The sequence below is a fragment of the Pinus tabuliformis genome, chromosome 2_2, assembly GCF_031772625.1.
Source record: "Pinus tabuliformis cultivar Carrire ecotype Pingquan chromosome 2_2, CPIR1, whole genome shotgun sequence".
NCBI classification, from domain to species: Eukaryota; Viridiplantae; Streptophyta; class Pinopsida; order Pinales; family Pinaceae; genus Pinus; species Pinus tabuliformis.
The window spans coordinates 1285212855-1285228839 of NC_142300.1; the positions used below are offsets into that span (position 1 = coordinate 1285212855).

The 15985-nt window shown below is 36.5% G+C and overlaps 1 protein-coding gene across 2 annotated transcripts in view; it reads right to left on the reverse strand.

The window, feature by feature from the left end:
- Positions 1 to 6292: 6292 nt before the first annotated feature.
- Positions 6293 to 15985, reverse strand: part of LOC149198166 (uncharacterized) — a 45475-nt gene continuing 35782 nt past the window's right edge. Inside the window, exons 2-7 of one of the 2 annotated variants that reach the window (XM_089406144.1) lie at positions 12903 to 13085; positions 12659 to 12772; positions 12271 to 12333; positions 11597 to 11764; positions 11300 to 11464; positions 6293 to 6959 (exon numbers count right to left, since the gene is read on the reverse strand). In XM_089406144.1, coding sequence (XP_089262270.1) covers positions 6720 to 6959; positions 11300 to 11464; positions 11597 to 11764; positions 12271 to 12333; positions 12659 to 12772; positions 12903 to 13085 — 933 coding nt within the window. In that variant the 3' untranslated portion in view covers positions 6293 to 6719. The remainder of the gene's footprint in view (positions 6960 to 11299; positions 11465 to 11596; positions 11765 to 12270; positions 12334 to 12658; positions 12773 to 12902; positions 13086 to 15985) is intronic. The other variant, XM_089406145.1, reaches the window with a different exon arrangement.

Here is a 15985-nt window from a genome sequence, read left to right on the forward strand (position 1 = left end):
CCCATTCATGTCATTAATGAATTATTGGATGAATTGCATGGAACAATTTACTTTACCAAGTTGGATCTTCGTTCAGGATATCATCAAATCAGAATGGAGACTGAAGACATTTCAAAAACAGCGTTTAAAACTCATGAGGGTCATGAATTTTTTGTCATTCCTTTTGGCCTTACCAATGCACCTTCTACATTTCAAGGTTTGATGAATCCCATTTTCAAACCCTTCCCTAGAAAATTTGTGTTAGTATTTTTTGATGATATACTAATCTACAGCAAGTATTGGAATGATCATGTTCAACAGGTTGACAAGGTGCTCAAATTATTGGAGGAGAAACAATTATATGCAAAAAGCTCCAAATGTTTCTTTGCAGTACAAGAGGTGGAATATCTGGGTCATATTGTACCTCATAAAGGTGTTAAAGTAGATCCTAGTAAAATTAAAGTCATTAAGGAATGGAAAATCCCCACATCCATAAAACATCTGCGAGGATTTCTCGGGTTGAGGGTATTATCGCAAGTTTGTTAAGAATTATGGGAGAATAGCAGCACCTCTAACAACATTATTAAAGAAAGATGCATTTTCATGGACTCTAGAAGCAACAAAGGCCTTTGAACATCTTAAAGAGGCAATGTGCCAAGCACTGGTCTTAGCTACGCCGGACTTCACAAAAACCTTTATTGTGGAATGTGATGCCTCAGGAAATGGAATTGGTGTTGTTTTAATGCAAGAATAAAGACCCATTGCTTTTGAAAGTTGTCCAATCAAAGGGAAGTATTTACACAAAGCTATTTATGAGAAGAAAATGTTGGCAATACTACATGCACTTAAGAAATGGCAACCTTACCTAATGGGAAGACACTTCAAGATAAAAACGGATCATGATAGTCTTAAATGCTTTTTAGAGCAAAGATTATCTTCAAAAGAGCAGCAAAAATGGGTCACAAAGATGTTGGGTTATGACTTTGAAATCATCTACAAAAAAAGGAAGTAAAATGTTGTGGCAAATGCACTCTTAAGGATGAGGATGTGGAAGCATTGCTTTGCGCCATTTCCATTATCCAACGAGATTGGATAAACGAAGCAAGAGATGAATGGAAGAATGACGAAGAAGTGTGGACACTCATTCAAAAGATACAACAAGATCCCAGTACATCTGATACATTTAGCTGAAAAAATGATTCATTATGGTACAAAGTGTTGGGTGTGGAGCCTGATTATCTTCTATATTCAAAGGTATCGCCACATTGGACCCCAGTGCGAAATGGGGGCGGCAACGCCGCCCGTAAAATATTCGCTGCAGGGGGGGTCCAGGAGGGGGCGGCTGCGACCTTTGGGAGCCCCCCCCCTGACGGGGGGTTTCGGGGGCAGCTCCCCCGAAGCTAAAAACAACTGTAAAATTGCCTTGTAAAAGTATAGTAATTTCTAGTCAATCTGGGTCGTTCATTAGGCGGATGATCTGACGGTAGAACTTATGTTTAGTTTAGGGTTTTTTGCGCTAGAAGGTAACCCTCTCTTTGTATGAAGGCATTGTATTTGAGGTCGTGTAATAGATGTGTATTCTGTGAGCGGGAAACAGAGAGGTGAGACTGTGAGAGAAAACAGAGGATATTACAGCGGATCTGCTGTAGGTTGTGTCTCTTCATTTTGTTGGATAATAGAAAGGAAGGACTGGCTGTTTGGGGTGGACGTAGCCCAAACTGGGTGAACCACGTATATCTGTGTCTCTCTTGTTTTATGTGCTTTCTGTGTTTATATTTCTGCAATATTTTATGTGTTCCATTGCTCCATAATATATAATTTTCTAACACAAAGATCACTTATACCTATGTAAGAATTCCCAACTCAAACAAAAGATTCTTGTGGAATTCCACACTTCTCCCTTAAGAGGGCACTCAGGGTTTTTAAAAACTTACCACGAAGTTAAGAAGGAATTTTTTTGATATGGCCTTAAATCGGATATTCAAAAGTTTGTGGCGGAATGTTTGGTTTGCCAACAAAATAAAGTTGAAACAATTAAGACCCCAGGTCTATTACGACCTTTCTCCATTCCAAGCCAACTTTGGGAGGAGGCTTTAATGGATTTTATCACAGGTTTACCCAAGTCCGAAGGAAAGAGTGTCATCATGGTGGTAGTTGACAGACTTATCAAGTATGCACATTTTTGTGCATTATCTCATCCATTTAAATCCAGCACAGTTTCTACTGCATTTATGGAAACAATTCAAAAGCTACATGGAAACCCAAATATTATTGTAAGTGAGGAAGATCCCATTTTCACTGGAAATTTTTGGACAGAATTATTTTCTTGTCTCGGTACTCAGTTAGCTCATAGCTCATCTTATCATCCTCAATCTGATGGGCAAACTGAGATAGTAAAAAAATGTTTGGAAAGATATCTTTGTTGCTTTGTCTCTGATAAATAGAGACAATGGATCAAATGGTTGCCTCTCGCTGAATGGTGGTATAACACTTCCTTCCATATTGCAGAAAAAATGACTCCAGTTATGGCACTTTATGCATATCATCCACCATCCATCACATCATATTTAAGAGAAAATTCTAAGGTTCAAGCAATGGAAGATCACATCGAGTATCAACAAGAAGTTCTCCAACTCTTAAAGAATAACCTCACTTTGGCGCAAAATAGAAGGAAACAACAAGCATATCAACTTCGCAGCAAAAGAAGTTTTGATGTAGGTCACTAGATATTCATACGGCTATAACCATATAAACAAATGTCCCTCAAGCAAGCTAAGAAGGATAATAAATTATCACCAAAGTATTATGGTCCATGCAAGGTGTTGCAAAAGATTGGTACTATGACATACAAATTGGAGCTTCCTGCAGCTTTCCGAGTGCACCCAGTTTTCCATGTTTCATGTTTAAAGAAGGTTATAGGTGACAAGCTCACAGTTCAAACAATATTGCCAGAACTTGAAGAGGAAGGAAAAATCATATTGGAACCTGAAGCGGTCACAGAATAAGAACTCGATAGCTACGAAATCGATCAATTTCAGAGTATCTCATCAAGTGGAAAAACTTACCAGCTGAAGATTCCACATGGGAGGATGAGAATTTATACAGAAGCATCCATAACTACTCAAGCGTCGAGGACAACACTTTTTTGAAGGAGAGGGGCATGTTAGGTCCCTATAATATTAGTGATTCTCCCATTACTATTGTCATTGTAACCCTTATTGTTATTATTGTGCCCCTATTGTCTCCATATTGTTATTAGTGTGCCCCATAGAAGCCCACTATTGTTATTGTTGTGCCCTTATGTTATTATTGTTATGTCAGCTTTGATTATATTGTGACCCCTTAGGCTCCTATATATAGAAAGGAAGTTTAGTCATTTATATCGTCCAAAAATTGTTCATTTGTGTAATGTAAAGGAGGTTGCCTCCTCGAAGAGGTTGATTTCTAAGGCGTTGATCTATCTTTTTGTACGATGGTTTGATAACAGCACATGATTAAAATAATTATACCATTTCAAGAGCATTTGCACATGAAAATGTGGAGGTTTTGATTGCACTTCCCAAGTTCATCATCAAATCTTGGGAAGAAGAATTAATAACAAGTATGGAACCAATTTTGGATATGAAAAGGATGTGACCTTTCACCTCCCAAACTACTCCAAACCAATCCAGTTTCGAAGTGTTAGATTTCTTTAAGATGGTCCTTCTCTTGCTCCTCTTTCTCATTCGCTTCGAAGTGTCAAATGCCAACATTGTGATCATGGTTACATGAAAAAACAGTGTTTTGATATTCACCCTTGTGAGCATTATGGAAAAGATACTCATCATTCAGACAAATGTTTTAGACACAGACTTTTACAAAAGGAAAGATTCACCTTGGATGGATTGCTTCTTGGCAACGGTCTTCAATACCCAAAAAAATATATCAGTCATCCCATAGAATTCATTCTCAAATATTGACACATCTTGCAATGGAGAAATTTTCATCTTCTCACCTTGTATTTGACAAGCGGGAATTGATAGTCAATTACTAGTTTCAGAATCATATTGAGCTTGAGCCTAAACCCAAGCCAAAGTCAAAGTTGTAGCCATAGATAGGTTCATGTTCTATGAGCATGATTTGGTTGGTAGTCAACCTTAAACCACCACCGATAGAAGACTTTGGCTTCTACTACCCATTTTGTCAATTTGTATTCATCTTTAAACCATCATCAAGGAACACTTCCATTTCATAAGAGACTTCAACTTCTAGCCATATTCAAAATTGTTCCAGGAACTTCTTCAAACCAAGTTCCAAAGTTAGTTGACAACCATAAACCACCACCAATGAAGAAAATGTCGGTTTCTACTACCTCCTTTGTGGTTTGTGGTCTTCCTTAAACCAGTAGTTCAAATAGCACATTCAACCATAGTCCTCACCCCTCTGCGTGGACTCACATACACTCCTTTGGATTAATAAGGGGAATGTTGACACCTCATTTCTTAGGGTTAGAATATAAAATATGAACCCTAACAAAGAATCTAAAAAACCTTAGAAATTAAATCCATCGATCATATATGTTGTCTTTATATGTTTATAAACTTGATAAAAGTTGAATTCAACATTTATCTCTCTCGTTTTCATTCAGTAAATCACAATCCAAAAAATGGATATTTATCTCTAACTTTATTTTCATTATAAATTTTAATTTTTTATTCACTTAACTTTTGATTTAATTTTCCTTAAATTTCATTATTTTTCCTATTAACCATGATACTAAATCAAAACCTACTATTCATCTCTGTTATTATAACTATGATAACTTTATTCTACGATTCATTTCTGTTATTTTAACCATGGATATTTATCTTTTTACCTTTTAACTTTATTCGACGATTCATTTCTGTTATTTTGGATATTTATCTTTTTACGTTATTCTTATAAATATTTACAAGAGATTTTCATTTTGTTATCAACTAATTTAACGTTTAATTTAATTTTCTTTAAATTTATTTTATTAATTTTGTTGCTTTATTAATTTATATTGTTATTTTAAATATAATTTATCCCTTCTCAAGCCAGTCGGCAAAAAGTCAGTAATAATCAGATCGTTCGCAGTAGCAATTGATTTACGAAGGTTCTTAATCAAAATTCACATAGGAAGCGTAAACATATATCAAATGTGATAGCACAAAGGATAATATTCGTACTCCCAATCACCAATGTTAGACCCAAGTAACTATTTTTGTCAATTTCCCTTTTTTACTTATTTAGATAGTGCTCTACTCCTTTCAAGACTATATCTTAATCCTCTTCCCCTAATGATATCAACTGGAAATGTTAAATGTTGAGAAAGCTATAAACACTGAACAGAATTAAAATTCCAAAAAAATTACACTAATGATGATGAATTTTATTAAAATCTACATCCTCAAACACGCATTAGATACCTCCAACCCATCCTCACCCACCATCAACAAGGTGCACGGGAAAAAACACACCCCCAAAGACACAAGGAAGACTAGTACCACCGAGATGATACACAGCAGAATATAAGGGACTCTGGAACAAGCCTTCATCGCTGCTCAGTGTTTCCTCCATCTAATGGTTGTCTGGAGGCAATGGGAGAACCTCCACAACCTCACCCTTCACGTTATTGAGGCAACTGCTACGAAGTAACAGTTCAAACACAACCGAAGGGCACCGAACCACAATGCATCCACTGACACAGTGGGGGAAAACACATCCGGCCACCAACCACATGGGGAGTGACACAAAAACCCCGCCACATAATAGGCAAGCAGCAGCAGGCAAGAAAGCAGACCTCCACAGACATAATCCAGCACAATACAATCTCTGTGCCTTATCTCAACAAACAAGGGGCACCTCCCGACATGCAGGCTATAAAGGCTATATGCCAGAGGCACTTAGGATCCTTTCTCAACTCTTCAGCAGCCATAACTCACTACGCAGGGGAAACCTTAATAGGGCTCGAGGCAGGGGGTGCCAGGATGAGAGGGAGGCCAGCACCACTCCTCTTCTCATACAGTCAATTCTCAAATACCTAATGTAGTTCAATTTTCAACATCTGTTATTTTGTGATTTTCTAAGCTATCTGAGGCCAGTCAGATTAAAAGAAACTAATTTTATACATAATCCTTTTGTTATCATGTTTGTCAATAGAACCGCGTGTCAATCTCTGAAATGAAGTCCAAGACACCGAATTAAATTAGCAACCGTGATCAGGGTCATCAACAAAATATTTTCCAAATACAATAATAATCAGGTTTTCGTACAAAACTAAAAGAAATACACAAACTAGGACACCAGAAGCAAGCTTGAAATATAACCTTTCTTATTAGAGGCAAACCCAGAACAGTTGCGAATAAATAAATGTAATAATACAGCCCAACAACCTAAAGAATGGTATGCCTGCGAACCACGAACACCCCAAACAGTATTAAGATATTTATACACAAACACCCCAAATTGCAGCGGCGAACAATATCCTAGACACTATACAGAGATCTGCATGGAAGTAGGGAGATAAAGATTTAATGGACATGCATCTACCAATAATCTTTGACAACAAGATCATCAAAATGGAACCATCATAATACATAAGATGAATTTTTCTTTTCTAGATGTAATGCCTCCAGCTGTGTCTCTGTATTAGGATTGAAACCTATCTGTTACTTGCCACGCATTCTCATCCAAAAGAACCATATCTTCCAGAGCTAGCTGCGGATACTTGTGCAGAGTCAACGGGATCTGGATGAAATTGACTTTTCCAGGGGAAGCATTCCTATCTGGGTCTCTGAATCAGGGTCCAAACCAATTTCTGTCACCTCACGCATCTCATCCAAATGAACCACATCTTGCATAGTCATCTGGTGATACTCCACTATTTCACGTAGAAATCGATTTTCACGGGCATAACTGGCATTCTCTTGGGCAAGACGTGACTTTTCAGCCAGCAATGTCTCCAACTGAAGCCTTATCTGAAAAATAAACAGTGAAAACATATAACTGAATATGAATGGCTGGAAGTAATGGCTTCTGAAACAATAGTCTTCAAGGCTGCAATTAATTTAAATATATACTGAAAAAGGAACCTCAGACCCTTAGCATAACATGCCTCAAGTTTTCAATCCAAAATAAATCCATCGATCAATTTATCCTCAATTTATCCCAAACTTGATGAAAGATAATGGTGGACGACTAAATGCTTTTCTCATGCATTCTCAATGCCCTCTTGTTATCAGTAATTGCTATAATATGTTTTGTCCTTCATCTGGGGTTATGGACATAAGTTCTGGTTATCAAATGTTTTACAGATTTCAAGAAAAATACCCGATCGCATGTGCCTAGATACTACTAAAAATATAATGTCACTGTGAGTTGGGTACATCAAAGGCATTTGGATCAAACATAAGTGCAAAAATAAAAGCAACAGGAGTGCTTCCGTCAAAAAGATTAATTAAGCAAGAGATAAAGAACTGGAAGTTCATGAGTAAAAAGCATGATACAGGGATTTCACACTGCAAAAATAATTAAGAATAGGGCTGTGAGATGTGATGGCGGAAAGCCAATACCAAGGAACAAGAACAAAGGGTGAGAAATCATATGAAAAGAAAAATGAAACTAGTTCTGTGTTCACTCCGAGAGATTGGAAGAAGATGGCCTGGACTGGGCCCATAGGCTGTGACTCCAAATTTGTCCTGAAGTTTATTAATGAAGAAATGCAGACCCATCCAGTGTCTCCATTTTTTTTCATTCATCTTCCATACGATCTTTCGCATTGGGATTTAATAATTTATATAACAGAGACATACAATTTTAATGCCAGCATTGCCACGTCAGATTTCTTTGAGATTTCCAACAGTTCCATGTACAACAGCATGGAAGAGGAATCATAAGACTCGGAAAAATTTGAATGACCCCTCTAAAGCATTGCACAATATTTTTTTCCATGGTTACGAAGCCCAGCCTTTTTCCATGCACAGATGACAGCAGTATATGTGAAGAACATCGCGGTCATGGAAAAAGTGACTAGTTGCTGTGAAATTATAAGATGCCGCACTATCTTTGAGAATATGGTGATTATCTTGGAGGTAAAATGATTACCATAACATTAGGCTGTTGGGACATTTTTGAAGATGCCAAATATTCTCTTAGTTTGTCAGTTGTTCAAGGTCAAACACTGTTGATGATGAATGCGGGAAAAGGCCCTAGAATGTTGATACTAATATCATTGGTTGTAATTGTACTGCATTTCAAGCATTATGAATATCAACTTCAAACATGATTCCACCCCATGTGCTCCAAGACACAGTTGTCTCTATTTCTAATAGGAGTTTGTGAGCACAATAAAAACATAAAAAATCAAGGCACATGCTTGCACTAATATTATTGGCCGTGGTTATGAATATCAGCTTGAAGCATGATGCCATCCCCATGTGCTCCTTGACACAGTTGTCTCTATTTTTTCGTAGGAGTTTGCAAGCACAACAGAAAAATAAAGATCAAGGCACATGGACAGCAACAGTGTAGAACAAGTTACAAATACCGATGCACTCCTAGAGAAGGCAAAAACATTAAGCTGTTATGAACAAAGTTCGTAACATAAGCCCAGTAAGTACATTACTACATTCTGAATGATAAGGAATATTACATGGATTTTTCATTTGTTTACTAAGAATATTTGAAGTTCACAAAGGATATTTGAAGTCAAGGCATGAATCTTAGTATATTGGTCATGACTTTCCATCATTAATTAATGGCCATCAACTGGAACAAGGAACCGCCAACAGGAATATTGGCATTATGGATAACTGACATCGGGAGTTTACTCTGGTTGCAGAATGAGAAACGAAGTTATCCAGTTAACCTCCCAGTTGAAACAAGAACTAGGATTATCTTCTCAAAAAATAGGTGTTCTTAAAAGTCAAAGATTCCAAGAAGCACAACACTTTTAATATGTTCTGAATGATTAACTATATAAGCCTCCATGCAAAGATATCCTACTAAGTTTGCTAGTAACTGGAACATTATGTTCCATGGAATCTCAGTTTCCTACCAGCTATTATAATTTATAACTAATGAACTACATAACAAGAACCTGCTATTAAACTATAGATGAATCACAAACTATTAGTACTAAAAAAAGGGTTATAATCAGCTTCGAAATGAACAGCACAATTGATTCTTTTGAAAAATAAGAAGAAAAAAAATCATGCAAAAAAGAAACCACCTCCTGTCTCCCGTTATCTACCATGATTGCAAAAACAAGTTACAGTGCTTCAACCTCCACAAACTAATGACACAGAGAGAGCACAGATTGCAAGTTTCAGATTACTATACTTTTCATCACTGGAGTTAAAATACTAGCCAGGGTTTTCATCATAAGTCTGGCAGTGAAGAATCGACTACAGCATTATGGTTTTACTGATTGGGATTACGTGATTGGCCGTAAAGTGGAAAAGGTTAAGCAAGTTGAGCATGATTTACTTCTGAGTACAGCATTCTTTTTACTTTCCCTATCCATTAGAAAGGGATGCTCTTTGGTGAGAAGGGGTGCTCAAACAGGCAGGAAAGAGAGTATGGAATGTTATCAGACTGATGGACTTCATGTTTTATGCAAAGGAATGTGCTGAGCAACCTTTCATTAGGCAACTCATTCAATCCATTTTGGAGAGTTAACAGCTCATAGTTGGCTATAGAGTTCTTCACCAGGATTAAAAAAAAAAGGAAAGATGTAGATTCTTTCGAGGTTGGAGCCAAAGCAGAAATGCCTTGCTTACTTGCCTATGTAAGGAGGGGGCACTTCTGTGACCATCCTTTGGCTTAATGATATACCATTTTTTATGTACTCTTGTATTGTTTAGTATTGTTTAGTATTAGACTATTAGTAACCAAATATCTGATGAAAAAAAGAATAAAACAAGTTTTGTGTCTAGGATCCCAAGGCATCATTAATAATTATTGAACGCTACTTTTATCCTGGACTTAATAATTGCAATTTTAACATGTGCATTATGTTTCACCCTAAAATCATTTACTTCGAAAATGACATATGGCTACATATTGACCAAAGGGAATCACACCAAAACTTTGATTCTCCATTCGCACAAGTTTCAAATTAAACAAAGTCTTTTGGTAGAAATCACATGAGAGAATTTTTTGGCCGACGCGTTTCGAACCAACAAGTGTGGTTCATCATCAGACTTTATTTAATTCATTATGGATCACAGAAGCTTGAATACAGAAGTTTCAAATTATCAAAACTTCATGTATTCTCTCAATTCAGAAAATGGAATACAGTATGGTAAATTGAACTCAAGCATCTCAGCAACAAATAGGAAACTGGAGTAAACCGGTTTATAAGTGGAGTGCACCCCAATTGATATCTTTTTCTAAGGAGAGACCTTGACTGGTACAATACATCTCGTTCATCACACCAATTGATGATGATTAAGAAGTTTAGGAATCAATGCTTCTTGTTCTTCAGCAAGTCATTTACCTACGCAATACCAAGTCTATTCCTTGTGAAGATAGCCGAACGAAGGGGGAGCTATGATGAGGAGTCTGTTATGTTGAATCTTGGAACTAATCTTTATTTATAGTCATGATCTAAATATCTTCTTGTATTTGTTCTTGACATCTTATATTCTATCAAAGGGGGCTTGCTTGTGAAGATAGCTGAACGAAGGGGGAGCTATGATGAGGAGTCTGTTATGTTGAATCTTGGAACTAATCTTTATTTATAGTCATGATCTAAATATCTTCTTGTATTTGATCTTGACATCTTATATTCTATCAAAGGGAGCTTGCTGGGTTAGTGAAAAAAGGATGTTATCAGTGCAGCCACCAGAGTTCAACTCCCCCGTGTGGTATGGTTGCCCCTCATGGGCTGGTACACCCCTGCACAGGGGCTGTTGTTCAAGCAGAAATTATCATAGCTATTCAATCAAGCCAGAAGTTCACTTGCCAGAACTGCAACAAGGCATCCCACCGCTTGATAGGTGGTGGTTGCTCAGCAGTGAAAGAATTACGAAGCATCTTGCAATACGTCCACCATCTTATATTCAACTCTACAATGAGATCACTGTGAATGCCAAAAGGACCATTATAGCAAGTACTTGTTATTTTGTGATTTGAAAACTGAATCATCCTTGTTTAAGTTATACCATTCACAGTTTTAATGTAGTTACACTGTAAAAATTTAATCAACCTGATAGAACTATAGTTACCAAAGCTTTGCCAAGCTCCAAGAATTTTTCTCCAATTAAAAAGGCTACTGTTCAATATTCCTAGGTAAATTGTAATTAAAACAACTCACCAAGTCATCTTCATCAGGCCTATCACCTTTCTCAAGGCTCTCCCTTAGTACTTTATTTTCCTCCTCTAATTGTGTACAACGCTCTTTGGCAAATGCAAGGTCTGCTTTATATGTCTTCAGCTCACGTAGAAGAAGCTTAACTTTTGCAGCCATTGCCATCGCAACCTGCCACAAATGTAACGAACCTGAGCATCTTGCATGCCTTGAGGAATTGCAAATCTAGAATATTGCAAACAAGAAAAACCACAATAAAAGAAAAACTGATTGTGCTTCCAGTGGTGCATATTGCCACCTTACGTCGCGAGATGCCTTTAGTTGTGTCTCTTGATTTGTTTCCACGTTTGGTGCTTTTTTGCATTGACGTTGCCGATCAGCAGCTTTACCAGGATCAGCTGTCTTTTTCATGGACCTTCGAGTATCAGATATAATGTCTGAAGCTTTATTTTCCACAATGTTCAACCCCTCCTAGAAGGCAACAAAAATTACACCCAATAAACAACTTGGTAATTTAATTCACTTCATAAAACTCGATCACAGGAGATTAAATTAGGAAAAAGAAACTAAGAAAAATAGGGGCTAGGCTTGCAAGAAGAAAGAAAACACCTAAATATTTTAAAAATCATATATTTTGCATCAGTTCATAAAAGATAATTTGCTTTTTACGAAGAAAAAGATAAGTTTATACACACTATTTACAAGCTCCAAGATAGGTCCTAATTTTGAATCTTCACTGTCTTTCACTACATCATTGTGATTCATCACATATTTATCATGCATTGTAGCTGTCATACATGTCATTCACACACCTCAGGCGTGCCTCAATAATTCTTTTGGTGCACAAACATTAGATGCATGCTCAATAAAAAAAGCATAAGACTTGATTCAAGCTCACAACAATGAAGGGCAGATGCATCAAAAAAACTATCAGGCAAGAAGAGATCCTAAGATAACGAGTTTAACTAAAGACACACCAAGGAACTATTATCGATGCCAGACTCCCTTCCAGGTATTCCACAATCCCTGCATTTGGATGACTTTCACCACAAAGAAATAGCCCAAATTCAGCATGCATTAGAACTAAAGGTATCTACAAATAGTTTTCATCATCATTTACTCTGAATATAAAACACTATAAAATAATGCTGAACAATTAATCATAAATAAGATTCTGAACTTCAGATGTGAGCCACATGTCTTCTCATAGAACTATAAGACCAATAAAAATTTAGAGGACCAACGCAGCCAGCATTTTTAAGCTTGGGAATAAGTTCTTAAATAGCAAACCATCCTTTATACATTCAAGACATTACAAATGCTATTTTTTAAATTTGCAGTACATTACTGCCCCCAATTACTTACCTCTAAGGCATTTCCGATGCTGCCACCAATTAATGTAAGGGAAGAAGTAATTGCATCTATCCCTTTCTGAAAAGCAGGAGCATCTGTTTGCCGTTGTCTCTCAGGTATACTAGCCTGCCAAGTTTTAAAAACCTCCAATTAATGATCTTCATCCTTCATACCTTTCATGTCGTCCTAAAAAAGTAAGATCACCTCCATGAAATTAATAAAAAGTACAAACTGCACATCAGTATACAGTACCCACCTGAATATGTGCACGTGCTTGTTCTACATGGGATCCATTTCTTACTTGTGACTCGGGATATTGGATAGGACTGCCATCTTCCAGAAGAGCTGACTTTGCTTTCTTTGCAAGAGCACTCCAAAAGCTCTGTTTGGGTTCAACTGTATCTTTCAAAGATGTCGATCCATTTGGAGTAAAAGATTTCTGCACATATGACACAAAGATAGTTATTCCACAAGAATGTCACACTATTCTTATTCAAGGTTCAAAGCATCAAAATGATATTTCTTTATCGGTACAAAAAGGGTCTATTAATTGGGGATATATATATGGAAAATTACATCTTATGTTTCATTACTGCACATAAAAGCATACTTCAGATGGTCATACATCAGCAGGCCCCAATATTGGATTTGTAAATAGGTTTGGTCTTCATAATTGTCATTGTACTTATGTATTTTCATCTAAAAACAAAAATAAGAAAAATTATTATTTTTATTTTATTGTCAAGCATGTTCTTCATGTTTTATTTTGGTCAAAAGATAAAAATATAGGGGCATGTTTTTCGAGACCCTATGAAAAGAAAGAAGATTTGAATTTTTGTAATTCGTCCCTCGACATACCAATTCAGCCCTCCAGATGACAAGTCGGCCTGCCCAAGAGTCGTGTCTTTTTGTATGAGTAAACAACTATATATTGGCATTATTTGTCCATCATTTGGCAAGCAATTCGATCTTCTTTTGTTGAAGATAATTTGGCTCTGTGACATGGAATCTAAGACACCTTCTGTAATATAAGATCAAGTTGTGGCACCTTCTATCTCTGTGAATGCAAGCTGCAAGACACCAACTTCTGTAATAATGATGATGCGAGTTTTTCTGTGACATGTCTCTCCTTGATGATATGAATTTCTGTAATGATGTTGATGCGAGTTTCGGTAACAAGTCTCTACTTGGTGACACAAAAATCCTATGGAACATTTCTGTGCTGATGCGAGTTCCTGTAGCATCTATCTCTGTGATAAAGCAGGCCTTCTATGAGTCCTGTATCTTAGTGACGTGACAGACATGTATAAACAGATTGGTTGAACATCTTGTGGATGAATCATGGCAGAGTTTGGACTGACTTGGCACTTGGATCACTAGTTGGTTGACATGGATTTCTCTCGTTGATGAAGAATAAGGAAAGGATTGATGAGCTTTCCCCTTGTGGGTTCTACCCTGGCCTCTGGCCTAATTTCTTGTGTCTTTTGTCTTTTGTCTTTTGTGCATTCTAATCATATAATTGCTTGATGACCTAGTAAATGAAGTAAAACACTTAATGGAAAGACACTTATAAACAGTCACAAGTAATTATCATGTCTAGAAATTCAATCTTGCAACTGTATTTCAACATGGTTTCAGAGCTAGAAATAATTGCAGAGCAGTGGCATCCAAAGTTTCTTGTGTGTGAGATCCGAGTTATCTCATATGAAGCCATCTCTGTAGTTCAAAGGCCCTACCTGTGGATGTCTTTATGAAGCTAGATCCGAACTCTCCTCCGATCCAAGAAAGAAGTTTGAAGCTCTGTCGAGATCCAAAATAATATGCTCCCAGTCCGAATCTAAGACTACTGTACCCTAAATTTGCTTCAAGATCGAAGGTATCAAGGCTATCTTTCTGTGTAGTTCTAGGCTGAATCCTAGAGGAGTCTAGGCCAAGACCTAGAAGAGAAGTCTGTGTTTCTTGAAGACTTGTGACATTTAATTACTAGAACTGAGCCTAATCAATGATCCGAAGTTCTCAATAAAAGATATCCCTGTTGACAAGTTCATGGTAAATCTTTGGGACCAGGACAAGGCACATTCTCTATAAGTGATTGTTATGAATAAAAATATATAAAAATAATATAAATATAAATAATAATGATAATTATAATAATGATTAATTAATTAGAGATTAGTATAGAAGAGGCATGTCCCTAAGGACATGACCGTTCATGAAGGGGCACTTGCCTAGGTATATAAGCGGGCCATCATTTGTAATGATTCAATCATCATCTCATATATTTTGAACATTTTTTATATAAATATAATATTGTCCTATCATGGATATTTATATATTTCAGATTTTTTTAGTATTATGTTGCATTTATGAACTTTGTTCATAACATTGGTATCAAAGTTGTTTGATCCTTTGGCCGCTCAATCACTGCATAGAGCCAGTGTGATCCGGACTTTGGCCATCAACCCTTAAGTCAACTTCATTGTCGTCGTGATTCAGGTTTTTCGCTACACAATTTTAGAGATTCTCTATTTTGTCGTTGGGCCCTAGGCCATTAAAAGAAATTTAAAATAAAAAATAAGAAGAAGAAAGGAAAGATTAAAAAATAAAAAATGAAAAGGGGAAAGAAGTGTTTATAAAAGAAAAATTTAAAAACCAAGTGAAAAAAAAGGAATATATAAGAAAAGGATAAAAAAAGTTATATAAAATAAAACTATAAAAAAATAAAGAAAATAAAGAAATTAGAGGAAAAAAAAGAAGTCAATATATATATATATATATATATATATATATATATATATTAAAAAAAACAATTATATTGAAAAAAATAATAGAAAAAGATATATATATCCCCAGAAACTAAGGATCGAATCACAATCTTGTTTCTTGTGTTTTTGCTTGGCGATGAGAAACATGGGAAGGAGCAGAAAATTAAACAGGAGTGAGCCTAAGGCACCTGACTTGCTCGAGATTTATCCAAAAATCCAACAGTGGTTTTGGGAAGCAGGCTAGGAGCAATTTTTCAATCGTTAAGCAGGTTACCATGATGAATTTTCTAGAGCATTTGCTGAAGGTTTCGATGGTCAGCAGGTGACTGTTGGGGGGATTACATTTCAGGTCATAGAGGACTTAATTGTTGAAGTCACTTGTTTGCCTGCAAATGGAGAGAGAGCTTTCAGGAGCCATGTTTTGGCTAGCATTGATGTACCCTTTTTTCTTAAACATGAATTTAAGGATATGAATTGGCGCTCAGAGGTTCATAGGTCCTGGTTAAATGACGAGTGGCACTGTCTCCTACGGATTACTCAATCATATTTCACATGTGAGGGATGCTACAATCAT